Source organism: Cervus canadensis, chromosome 18 (assembly GCF_019320065.1).
Source record: "Cervus canadensis isolate Bull #8, Minnesota chromosome 18, ASM1932006v1, whole genome shotgun sequence".
In the NCBI taxonomy this organism is placed as follows: Eukaryota; Metazoa; Chordata; class Mammalia; order Artiodactyla; family Cervidae; genus Cervus; species Cervus canadensis.
In genome coordinates, this window is record NC_057403.1 from 54,983,648 (window position 1) to 54,997,121 (window position 13,474).

Below are 13,474 nucleotides of genomic sequence, written 5' to 3' on the forward strand. Positions count from 1 at the left end.
AGTGTAAATAAAATGATATTGAGAAGGTTAAGGGAGAAAGCTGTTTTAACAGAAAGGGCCATGGAAATGAACATGCTGATTCAGATGCAAGTTTTATTGTTATTTTCTATACTGAGGGATCTTTATACTGCTTGACAGGTGAATTCCTTTGGGGTTAGGACTCTTCGGAACTCATTTAATTTCCTTTTATTTCAGGTGAATTTTTCATTGCCCTTGCTACCATTGCCTTAAACTCTTTGGTGACCTGGGCTGCAGTAAACTATATCCTTCAGATTCACTTGCATTTGAAGACTGGAAAATGGCATCACTAATTTCACTTAAAAATATTTTCCTGTGTGAGACCAATAACTTAAAATAATCATTTTGGTCCTTGAGAAAAATAGGAAGAAATTTTTGACTTAATAAGACCCACTCCATTGGAAAGCCCTCAAGCCCTGTTTAAGTCAAGTCAGACCACAGCATATCCCCTGTGACTGTTGAGTTAATTGCACGAAAAAGTTCACAATGATGTAATGTTCTTAGCTGTGCATGCGTGTGGCACATAGAAAGCCCTGGGACGTCAGAGGACGTCACTGTCCATAAACTTGGAGGGACCAGCTCTGTCTGCAGGCCGAGGATGGTCTGCGCGACTCCGTCCTGGTGCTCCTCCAAGCTCTGCCTCTGCCCATAACATATTTCACAATGAAGAGGAGCAAAATACTGACACACTCAGCGACATGGACTGTGCCATTCTGTTTACGGAAACTTCTAGAGAAGGCAAGAATCTAATCAGAGAAGGTAGATCAGTGGGAGTCTGGACTCTGGGGAGGGGATCAACAGGAAAGGGGTACAAGGAATGGCATCTTGATTGTGGAGTGGCTACACTTTACCAAAATTCATCAAACTGTACCCTTAAAATAGGTGAATTTTATGGAATGCAAATAATACCTTAATAAAAAGCATTAGAATGAAAAGTATTTCTGGTGACCATTTTTTTGCTCATTTGGTCATCTCTTTAAACTTCTTCATTGTGATCATCAAGGTTACAATTCAATGCCCCCTCCTTTCCAGCACAGAGACATTTAATTTTGGTATTTATTCAAATGGTTCACCTGATCTGTTCTTTTATATTCTTGCTCTCGTGGATTAATTTTAAAAGTGTTTGAAAAGGTTTCAGCACAATATTCCTTGAACTTGCCTTGTCACAGCACAAAAACCCTCATGGATGTGCCAGCTTGCTTTCTTTGGAGGGTCCTAGGGGGAGAATTATGCATCCCCTTGATGTCATCAACATGTGATTTAAACAACAAACTGGCAGTAAAAATCATTTCATTTACATTTTTTATTGCTTTCAATGTCATTAGTTTTATTTCTTTTACTTTGGGATGTCAAAGTAGGAATTGCGTCTCTCTCAATTCAACTCTCAAATGCAATAAAGCCACCTACGGTATCATAATAAACTGAAATGTTTTTATTATCTTTTCCCACAAGGGAGGCAGTCTAATAATGAACACTGGCCTCCATGCTTACCCACCTTGGGACCTTTCTGAGCATCAGTGTCTCATCTACAGAGTGAAATAAAACCACCAGGGCAATGAAGGAAATAAAGAGAAAAGCCACAGAAGAGGGGTGTTTGGTTCATGCGAGTCTACTTGAATCAGAATATTATTTGGGAGGAGGAGCAAAACCCATTTTCTCTTCCCACGTTGGATGACGTGAGCCCTGCAGTTTTATGAACAAAGGCTTTAAAGACCAAATTGACACGCTTTTCCTGCCAAGAGCCAGGAGTAAATATTTTCGGCTTTTTGGGCCATAGGGTCTTGGGGGCAACCACTCAGCTCTTTTTGCGGTAGTAGCAGAAAGCAGTCACAGGTTAAGTCTGTAAACGGATGGACCTTCTGTGTTCTGTGCGTCTGTGCTGACTCGCTCAGTTGTGTCTCTTTGCGACCCCATGAACTGTAGCCCGCCAGGCTCCTCTGTCCATGGAACATCTGATTTTCCTGGCAAGAATACTAGAGTGGGTTGCCATTTCCTCCTTCAGAGGTTCTTCCCAATCCAGGGATCAAACCTACATCCCTTGCGTCTCCTGCATTGGTGGGCAGATTCTTTACCGCTGAGCCACCAGGGGGCATCTGTATTCTAATCAAATCTTAAAACCAGGAAGTGAGCCTTCCTTGGCCCTGGGGCTGTAGTTTGCCACTCCCTGCTTTAAAGAAACATCAAACAGATTCTACCAAATCTCCACATTTATTCAAGGACCATGGCTGGTGGGGAAGTTCTCCTGTCCTTGCACTTTATAATCTACTGATAGTTACAGTGTTATTAGGACTCATGCCCCCACTTTGCTTAATATTTTGGACCCATTTCTGTGTGCCCTCTTGCCATTGTCATGGGTCAGCCACACTGACCTTGCTCTTAGGAGAGAGTCTGAGCCACTCAAGGCGTCTTATACCTGCCAGTTTCTCACATGCCTACATTATTAGTTTCATTCTTTCTCTGTCAGGAAGAACATCTTGGGCTAGGTCTATAATAAAACAGGAATCATTTTATTTGGCAGGCATCTCTAATGTTCAAACAAACATTATTAAATAATCTTATGCCTTTGATATAGGGACAGGGTGAGGTTTGTTTTGAAGTCAGGTCGGTGATGACAACTGTTCTTAACTATTTTGGGGACTGAAATGACATGTCTTGTGATGCAAAACATGGGAGGGTCATTTCCAGCTGCATGGGGAGATTCAGGGTTCCTTTCTGAGAATAATTATGGCTTGTCCTCAGGTGCCCTGACCTGCAGTGGGATAACCATGTGGCTCTCCATTTTAGGTGAGAACAGAAAGTGCATCTGACATTTCAAACACAGAATGCATGCACCTGTCTTTTCTCAATGGTACTATTTTGAGTATAAAATGAACACGAGTTCTTTGGCAGTCATCAGATAACTCTGTCTTGGATTAACTGTGATCCAAGAGCTCAGATGGGAGAGATGAGAAGTGAGCCATCCTGGGGAACCTGCTCGTTATTGACACCTGTAGGTCAGGGTGCTCCAAAGTAGGAGGAACAAGAAAATCCCTTGTCAGAGGAAGAAAAGGCTGCCATGGCTATTATATTCCTTTTAATCTCAACAGACTACATCTTACAAGCATTTAATATAATGATTTGGAGTAGCAGGCATGTGTATTATTGTAAAAAATATTGTGTAAACATATAAAAACACTGGGTATATGTGCCAGAGGCTACGGTCACCTGGGATGTTGGTTCCCTGGGTTGGATGGGCTGGGGATCTATCTGTACTTCAACAACTGGAGCTGGAAGCCCCCATTAAACCACTCACTGGCCGCCTGGGGGGGCTGGTAAGTGAGCAGAATCTTGAAGAGCCTTGGTTCATGGAGAGTCAGGCTTTGGTGTCATGTAATTGTGTGATTCTTGGGGTCGCAAAGAGTCGGACATGACTGAGCGACTGAACTGAACTGAATTGTGTTTATGGGCTTCCCAGGTGCCTCAGCAGTAAAGAACCTGCCTGCCAATGTGGGAGATGTGAGTTCGATCTCTGGATTAGGAAATGGCAACCCACTCCAGTGTCCTTTCTTGCCTGGGAAACTCCATGGACAGAGGAACCTGGCAGGCTATAGTCCATGGGGTTGCAAAAGAGTTGGACATGACTTAACAACTAAACAACAACACCAGTTGTGGGTGATGTGTGAGTGGCTACTCCATCATCTTTTCCATCTGTGTACACACACACATGCACACACAGCATTTTTCTGTACAATCACCCAGGAAGTACTGCCCTCTGGTCTACCCCGACTCTGCTATATGTGAATTCTGCTCGGTGTCTGTCTAGTACTCACTTGAGAAGCTGGTGGGAAACAGATTCCAGAGGTTTACTGCGGTAGAGTTGGTCAGAGCAGGACACTAAATAATCCCCATGTGTCTGTTGATAGGGGAGTACACTGCGCCGTATTCCTAGGATGGGAAGGGATGCTCTCTAGCTGTTAGAGTGAATGAACCAGAGCACTGTGTTTGCCTGGCTCTCAAGCTAAGAATGGTTTTCATACTTTTAAAGGGTGGTAAAACACAGAAGACAGAACCAAAACAGCTATAAAAAGGAATATGAAACAGAGCCCTGATGAGACCCCCAGAGCCCAAAATATTTGCCACCTGGCCCTTGATGGAAAAAGCTTGCCAACCCCTGAACTACAGAAACATAGATGGAGCTTGGAAATGTAATGAAAAGAGGGAGAACAGAGAGTTCCAGCACATCAGGCTCAACACAATATGAATTAGACCAAGTTTGACAAACCACACAAAGTAGAACTATATGGGGTGTGTGTGCATGTGGTGTGTAGTAACAGTATAAAACAATGTCCACACATGCTGGCTCATGACAGCTATTGTCTCTGGGGAGAGAGAACAGGAAATGAAACTGGGGAGAGGGACACAGGGGATTTCAACCTCATCTGTAATATTCATGTTTTATAAAAAAGGAAGGAAAGAGGAAAGGAGGGAGGAAGAGAGAGAGGAATATATATTCCCTCCCCCCCTTTCTCTCTCTCCCCCTCTTCTTTCCTTTCTCTCCTCACTCCATCCCTCACTTCCATCCATACGTCTATCCATCCATCCAGGGAGACACTTTGCATTGTAAATTCTCCTCTCTAATTCCACTCCGAGGTCAGTGGCTCAGCACAGAGCTCTACGTGTCTGAAGTTGGAATGAGATTTCCTGTTGACTCCACTCAACACTGTCACCAGGATACAATAATTTCTGTCTTTATTTTCTAATCATCACTTTCTTAGCCTCCTAATTCACAACAACACCATTCACCTTCTCAGAAGGTAAATACTGAGGCCCCAAAGTCTTTTGAATGGCATTAGCTATATGTTAATAATTGCTAAGGTTAAAACTGGACTAGTAAGCCCCAAAAAGGAAATATTTGATACCTGTTTCTATTTATTTGATGCTCACACCTCTATTACACGGCATAATAGTTCATTTATTTAAAATAATGCTTCATTATGTCATAGTCATGACAACCAGTCAGTGAAAAAACTGTGTGAATATGCAATCACCTCTTTTCCTACAGCCTCCACGTCCTTCCATGCATTCTCATGATTCTTCTTTAAAGGGTGTAGAATCTCCTTAAACCTAGCTAAAGATTACACTACACCATGCAGAGAGAAATAGGGCCCTGGTAGACCAGTTAACCAATCTGGGCACATCTGTCTGAGCTCAAGTTCAGGGTCATCTGGAGGAGCTTCCTCTCCACCTGCTCTGTTGACGGCATTGGGTGCCTTTGCACGGTTCCTCAGATTGGCGCGGGGATCTGAAGGGACCTTTTGACATTAGTGGGAGCACCTTTACAGGTAACACTCCATTACACAGACGTAAGCTAAAAATGAATGTTTCCTCTAACATATTTTGGGAAAGAAGCTATGTGGAAAAACAGTGGGCTTGGGGAAGTTAGGTCTTCCCACCGTACGCACACTGGAGTTTGGCCAACTTACGAGCTAAGCCGAGGAGGGACAGGAGCAGGACCGCGGCCGCGCTGAGGCGCGGGGCCCCCGCAGCGTTGCAGTCCACTTTGGAGTTCTTGCAGGAGCACACATGTACCCTGAGCTCCGTGACGTTCGTCATGGGCGGTCTCCCCGAGTCTGTCACCATGATGGGCAGGTGGTAGTTTGCCTTGTTCAGGTTTTGCAGGAGGCTCACCAGGGCGTGCGTATCTGCAAACACAGAAGGGGGCCTTCAGAAGAGAGCGCGGGACCTCTGCAAAAAGAGTGCAACTTCAGCAACTGAAGTCTCAAAGCAGGCAGTGCATTGATGTACCTACAAGAGCGCTCAAATAGAAATCTATTAACACCAAATAAACATAGAGATTCAGCTCTTCATTTGTAGAAATCACATTTCAAGTGCCTAGCAAGCACACAGGGCTGGTGGCTACCATACCAGATTGTGTTTGTTGGTGTTTGTGCCTAGCCTTGTCCGACCCCATGGACTGTAGCCCACTAGGCTTCTCTGTCCATGGAGTTTTTCCAGGCAAGAATACTGGAGTGGGTTGCCATTTCCTCCTCCAGGAGATCTTCCTGACACAGGGCTTGAACCCGCGTCTCCTGCACTGGCAGAAGGGTTCTTTACCACTGAGCCACCTGGGAAGCCCACCGTATCAGAGAACACCAGATAAAACACTTCCATCACGGAGGAGTTCTGTGCTTCAGGGCTATTTAATCAATTTCAGGAGGACCCAATTTGGTGGAGATGATTGAGTACCGAGAACTCCTCCCTACAAATGTATTAGACTTAAAGTATAATACATCTTCACAAAGATCACATTCAACATCTAGAAGAAATAATATAAAAACCCACTCTTGAATTGTCACATTGTACATCTTAAATATATACAATTTTTATTTGTATATAAAAATATGTAATAAAGCTGGAAAAAAATAAATTGTTAGCTCAGAGCATTTTTATATAAGATGCTCAAATAATCAAGATACACTTTTGGAACAACAATAACAAAAATCCACTCACTCTGAAGGTGGGCAGCCCCCCCCCCCCCATCTGTTTCCTTGGAGATGGTTTCTACACTGTAGTCTTTTTAAAAAAAATTATTTTTATTTATTTTCTGGTCATGCTGTGCAGCATGTGGGATCCTAGTTTCCCAACCAGGATCAAACCTGTACCCCCTGCAGCGGAAGCTTGGGTTCTTAACTACCAGACCACCAGGGAAGTCCCTATAGCTTAGTCTTTATCAGGCCTCAGACCCCAGTCTTTATCAGGCCCCAGGTTTGTGGGAATTCACTGATACACAACTTGGGGACTGGATCTTTAAGCCCATGCTTGGTGAGAACATCCACCATTACCCAGGCCACTGGTCAGCACTCAGAACTGGCCATCTCACCCGGCACTGTTTTGGCCTTGGGCTGTTTTCTCTTCAGTCATTCAGTCGACTATGGATTTTTTTTTTTTTTTTCCTGTGCTTCATGGCTTGTGAGATCTTAGTTCCCCGACCAGGGATCGAATCCATGCCCCTGTATTAGAAGGCAGATTCTTAACCACTGGACCACCAGCAAAGTCCCAGCTATTTTTTTAAACTGGCTCTTTCTGGGCATAAACAATGATAAATACTCAAAAAAAATTTGGAGGAACAAGAAAAAGAATCTAGAAGGAATTTTAACTATTAAATAAAACCAGGAGGGAAAAGAAAAGTATGATGACCTGAAAACAAAAAAACTGGAAATAGAACTGCCATATGTCCCAGCAATCCCACTGCTGGGCATACACACCAAGGAAACCAGAATTGAAAGAGACACATATACCCCAATGTTCATTGCAGCACTGTTTACAACAGCTAACTAGGACATGGAAGCAACCTAGATGTCCATCGGCAGACGGAGGGATAAGGAAGTCGTGGTACATACACATGATGAAATATTCAGTTCAGTTTAGTTCAGTCACTCAGTCGTGTCTGACTCTTTGCGACCCCATGAATCGCAGCACACCAGGCCTCCCTGTCCATCACCAACTCCCAGAGTTTACTCAAACTCATGTCCATCGAGTCGGTGATGCCATCCAGCCATCTCATCCTCTGTTGTCCCCTTCTCCTCCTGCCCCCAATCCCTCCCAGCATTAGGGTCTTTTCCAGTGAGTCAACTCTTCGCATGAGGTGGCCAAAGTATTGGAGTTTCAGCTTCAGCATCAGTCCTTCCAATGAACACCCAGGACTGATCTCCTTTAGGATGGACCGGTTGGATATCCTTGCATTACTCAGGTATAAAAAGAACATATTTGAGACAGTTCTAATGAGGTGGGTGAAACTGGAGCCTACTATACAGAGTGAAGTAAGTCAGAAAGAGAAATACCAATACAGTATATTAACACATATATATGGAATTTAGAAAGACGGTAACAATGACCCTATATGCAAGACAGCAAAAGAGACACAGATGTAAAGAACAGACTTTTGGACTCTGTGGGAGAATGCGAGGGTGGGATGATCTGAGAGGACAGCATCGAAACATGTATATTACCACATGTGAAACAGATGACCAGTGCAAGTTTGATGCATGAAACAGGGCACTCAAAGCCGGTGCTCTGGGACAACCCAGAGGGATGGGGTTGGGAGGGAGGTGGGAAGGGGCTTCAGGATGGGGGACACATGTACATCCGTGGCTGGTTCATGTTGTTGCATGGCAGAAACCATTACAATATTGTAAAGTAATTAGCCTCCAATTAAAATAAATAAATTAATTAAACAAACAAACAGATGAAGGTTATCCTAACCAGAAGGTGACAGGCAGCAGAATTAACCGACATGGATGATGATGCCAGTGAAATGGCAGGTTAACACAGGGAAGATTCTCTGATCTGTAGGTAGAGGAGAACGTCTTTGATGAGAAAGTTCCAGCTGGAAACTGAAGCTGGGGATGATTATTCAAATCAGCGACAGCCACAAAAACTAGCAAATAAAACACTAACCCCTCAAACAAGAGAAGGGTTGTTTTAATTAAAAATAATCAGTGTAACAGAACTCATTCTTTAAAAAGCAATAAAATAGACAAACAGGCAAATAGAATCAATAACAAGAGAAAGGCGCTAATAAAATGAGATATGAGATAAGGCCATAACAATACAGATGAGGTTTTTTTTAATAGAAAATTTTATGCACAATTGTATAATGCATTTTCAAAACTTAATGGAATGTATAATTCCCCATCCCTCTCAAAAACTCTACCTCTGAAATAAGAAGAGGGAACCCAGCCCTGACCAGGTCAATCATAAGATAAATTCACTATTGATGGCAAAGTGTATGTAACATGTGAGTTCTGGTCTGGGTTTTATTGCGAGGCAAGGTGATTGCAGGAGTGAGTTCCCACTTGTCATGGGGAGGGGAGGGCAGTGGGGGATTCACAATTCAACACATTTGATATTTCAGTCTTAACATGGCAGATGATAAATGTTGGGACAAGTTTTAAATTCTACCTGTCCACGTGCAAGGATTGGTGGAACAGGGCCTTGCTTGCAAGTTTCATAAATGAGGGACAGGACAGATGGGGGAAGATATCAAAGTTGAAAGTCAAAGCCACGGTAATTTTAAAGACAAAGTCTTTACAATTCTGAGATCTGCAGCATAAAACGGAAGGTGGAGGATTAGAGGTAAGGTTTTCTGAAGATTCCTGCACTGGTGCTTCTCTTAGGAAGACAAGCATAGCCCAGAAATCTCTGCAGTGCTGGTGAAATTTAAGGTAAACACAGTGATCTGAGTGAGGAGAGGCACCTGAGCCAAGATCCCCAGTTTTTGAAGGCTGAAACCTGGGTGGGTGCAGAGGGTGAAGTGTGGGGTGCATAGCTCACGGGGTACAGCAGAGAAGAGATGAGGCAGAAAGCGGAAATCTGTCATGTTTGCATTTCTAAAAACTGATATTCAATATTTTTACAAACTGTGTCCAGGTGCTGGTAGGAAAATTGTCAGTGTTTGTAATGTGTGAATAACTTGAAACAAACCACGTGAGAATACACGAGAGTGCAGGAAAGGAGGAACACATTGGAACAGAAACCAAGCCTGGGAAACTAGGCTTCAAAGCTGAAGAATAACAACAGAACGTTAAGAGGACTTACTGTTGATCTTGGAGATCTTCCAGACTTTATCAGGAACAGATTGTTTATGGATTTCAAATTTGAAAGGATCTGTGTTTGGGTGAAGATCCTTATCTGTCGCTCCCAAAATGACTACGCTGAGGTTTTTGGCATCATCACAGACCTCTGCTACCGTGGGGTAAATGAAGGGCGCGTTGTCATTCACGTCTTCCAGAGTTATCAGCAGAGTCCCAGTGCCAGTGGCGGGCGGGTTGCCTGCAGGGAAAGGGGAGACGTTAGCACAAGCCCGTACAACACAGGGGTCATCGTCCACAGTACCTATTCCCAGTGTGCTAGACACCTTTACTCCTGTCATCAGACTTCAAACAGGACCAAGAGGGAGAGCTTCCATCTGTGTATAAAGTTTAGTGGTTTAAAAAGCCTTGTAGTATTATGATCTCTGGGTCTGTCCCTGTTGCTGCAAGTGGCATTATTTCATTCTTTTTACGGCTGAGTAATATTCCACTGCATATACACCGCATCGTCTTCATCCATTCACCTGTCCATGGACATCTGGGTTGTTTTCATGTCCTGGCTATTGTGACTAGTGCTGCTGTGAACACAGGGCTGCATCTATCTTTTCAAATTATAGTTTTCTCCAGGTATATGCCTAGGAGTGGGACTGCACTTAGAAATAATCGTACTAAGTGAAGTAAGCCAGGCTATCATATGATATTGCTTACATGTGGAATCTTAAAAAAAAAAACACCAAAAAACCTTTTGTCATATGTAAGGCTTCTGACTGACGTTCTTCAGACTTCACTGTTAGAGTGCTAAGCTTTAAACACACATGTCATACCCGCACATTGAAAGTCACTCAAAGAATGGAAATGATAATTAGAACTTATCCTTGCTTACCATAATGAAACCTTTAATCTAAATAGCCAAGTATTTGCATGTTGGCAGTGGGAAGCCAACATGAGTTTTTCAGAAAGGCAGTGGAACAATCTGATCTGACTTATTTGTGGAAACACGCAGTGATATTGACAGGAGAAGCTGGGCGCTGGAGGCAGGGAACCCAGCAAAAGATTGCATCATGAAGGGCAGCTTGAACGGCAAATACATGTCTCGTCTTGTCAAGGCCCTCAGGTGAGGCTGCCAGAAGAAAAGCAGAAGGTCGTGGGGTGCAGAAAGACAACAGCTTCAGCTCTGACTGTGCTAAGAGTCTGTCAAGATCAGTGCACCCGCAAGAAAGTGCCCACAGCTTGGGAGACATGCCAGGGCTGAGTTAGGCAATGGGAATTGTCAATGTAGATGCTTTTGAAACCTTTCTAGCGAGTTAGGTTACCTGAGGTGAAAGTGCAGAATTACGGAGGGGTGGGCACTTCAGGAAACCCCAAAGAGCAGGTTAAAAGTTTAAAAAGCCAGCCCAGGTGACAGTTTCTGGAAGACGTGGGGGAGATGGATTGGAGGAGGAGGCAATGATCAAGAGTCAAATGTGCTATGATGCCCAAAAAGACAAGGTGTCAAGAGAAGCAATGGGGTTTCCCAAGAAGAATGTTACTGGTGACTTTCTAGGGAGTGATTTGCATTAGTGGGGAAGAAGCCAGACTAAAGGAAGCTGATCAGTGATTCACAAAGCATGAGAACAGATACTCTTTAAAATTTTAAAAAAATTTTTTAGTGAAGAATAGTTGATTTACAATGTTGTGTTAATTTCTGCTTTATGGCAAAATGATTCAGTTATACATATATATGGTTTCCCTGGTGGTTCAGACAGTAAAGAATCTGCCTGCAATGCAGGAGACCCAGATTTGATTCCTGGGTTGGAGAAGGGAATGGCAACCCACTCCACTATTCTTGCCTGGAACCTGTCGGGTTATAGTCCCTGGGGTTTCAAAGAGTCAGACGTGATTGAGCGACTAACACTGACTGACTGATACATATACACACATTCTTTTTCATAATCTTTTCCATTATGGTTTATCACAAGATGTGTTGAATATAGTTCCCTTTGCCATTGTTGGACCTTGTTGTTGATCCATCTTATATATAATAGCTTGCATCTGCTAACTCTGAACTCCCACTCCATCCCTTCTCCACCCCGTCTCCTCCTTGGCAACCACAAGTCTGTTCTATATGCCCGTGAGTCTAGAGAATGGATACTCTTTAGTGGGGCTGGTGGAAATTTAAACAGATCAACACCCTAAGACAGTTCCAGAGTAAACATTCAAAGAAGTGTCTGCTAAAATAGGAGCACAACTGTAATTAATCATCAGAAGGATAGCTATTTCTAATGGTGGCAGACCATCAACTTTTGTTAGCACAAGAACTCAAAGGAGATGCATAATTACTTTGAAGTTGGTTTTTCACTGTCAGCTTTAGTCATTTGGCTGAATTTCTTTATTGAAAAACTATTTTTCTCTTTTTATGGAACTAATTGAATATCTCAGAGGAATCCATTATATTTTTTCACTCTGAATATAATATGGAGTCATTTGGTAGAATGGATGAGAAGGCATTATGAGTATTTGAAATATGGTCATAAGAATTGGCCTTTTGTGAACTTAATTATACTACTGTCTTCAATTTCCCCTGTGTTATTCTCAGGCCAGGCTGGTGATGTCTTTTTCTGAAGTCAAGCGAAATGAGCTTGTTTTTCTTTTGTTGAGAAGGTAAAGAGTAGATTCTCAAAATCCTCAGGGAGAGCCTCTCCCAGTTTATATGTACGGGATGGAGGAAAATCACCACCTCAAACTAAAATGTAATTTAAAATGTAAAGATTCTTCATGAGCCCTTCAGCTCCAGCAGTTGAGGGGATCCAGGAAATACCAAGCTTCCAGATCTTCTCTGGCACTCAACAAAAATCCCTCACCCCTCTTCTCTCGTTTCCGTTCGCAAGCCAGAGCTCTCAAGGGCCCACTCTGCGTGACCAAACACCGGAACCAAAGCACGACTGGGACAGACTCCTCCTCTATTCCAACAGGAAAAAGCCTCAATTTGAGCAAAATTCTGGGATGTGGAGCTAGACCTGCACTTGCTCTTCCTGGGCACTCCTCAGAGGAGCCCAGGGCCACGTTCTCGGGAACACGTGAAGGCTCAGAGGAAGTCCCACCTCGGAACCTGGGGCTGTAAGGGCTTTTGTCTTTATAATGTCAGGAGACATAATGGCCACCAGATGAACCACTCCTGTCTGGGGGTCTTAAATAGAATGGGAGGTGGGTTCCCCTTTGGGAATCTGATGAAGGTTGTGGTCCTGCCTCAGGAAACACACTCCAGTCCACTGAGGGATCGGCAGTCACTGGGAGAACTGGAAGTGTGGCCTGGGCTCCGTGCAAGGTTGGAGCTTCTGATGGGTGACACCTTGGGTTTAGTTGTGAGGCTGAGGCAGAGAGGTTGAGCACCAGCTCAGATGAACTCCGTGTCTCAGGCCTCCTTCTCTAGAACGAGGGTTAATCTTAGTTTTCTATGTCCAAGCTTGCACTCTGTAGTTTGATTCTTACAGGCTCTCATTTCAACTACAAAAGGCGAGGGTGGGATGATCTGAGAGAATAGCATTGAAACATGTATATTATCAAGTGTGAAACAGATCGCCAGTCCAGGGTGGATGCATGAGACAAGTGCTCGGGGCTGGTGCACTGGGATGACCCAGAGGGATGGGATGGGGAGGGAGGTGGGAGTGGGGTTCAGGATGGGGAACACATGTACACCCATGGCTGATTCATGTCAATGTATGGCAAAAACCACTACAATATTGTAAAGTAATTAGCCTCCAACTACTAAAAATAAAGAAAAAACAAACAAACAAACAAAAGCAAACTAAAATTCCCAAACCATCATTTGGGGTTATTATTAGTATTGTTTTTGTATCTTTTTATTATGAGCTACTTTTATTGTGGTAAAATATGTATAATATTTACCA

The 13,474-nt window shown here is 43.4% G+C and overlaps 1 protein-coding gene across 2 annotated transcripts in view; it reads right to left on the minus strand.

The window, feature by feature from the left end:
- Positions 1-13,474, minus strand: part of CDH13 (cadherin 13) — a 980,233-nt gene that overhangs the window by 2,176 nt on the left and 964,583 nt on the right. For both annotated transcript variants that reach the window (XM_043435590.1, XM_043435589.1), the window contains 2 exons: positions 9,595-9,828; positions 5,481-5,699 (listed from right to left, as the gene is read on the minus strand). In XM_043435590.1, the coding sequence (XP_043291525.1) occupies positions 5,481-5,699; positions 9,595-9,828 (453 nt within the window). The remainder of the gene's footprint in view (positions 1-5,480; positions 5,700-9,594; positions 9,829-13,474) is intronic.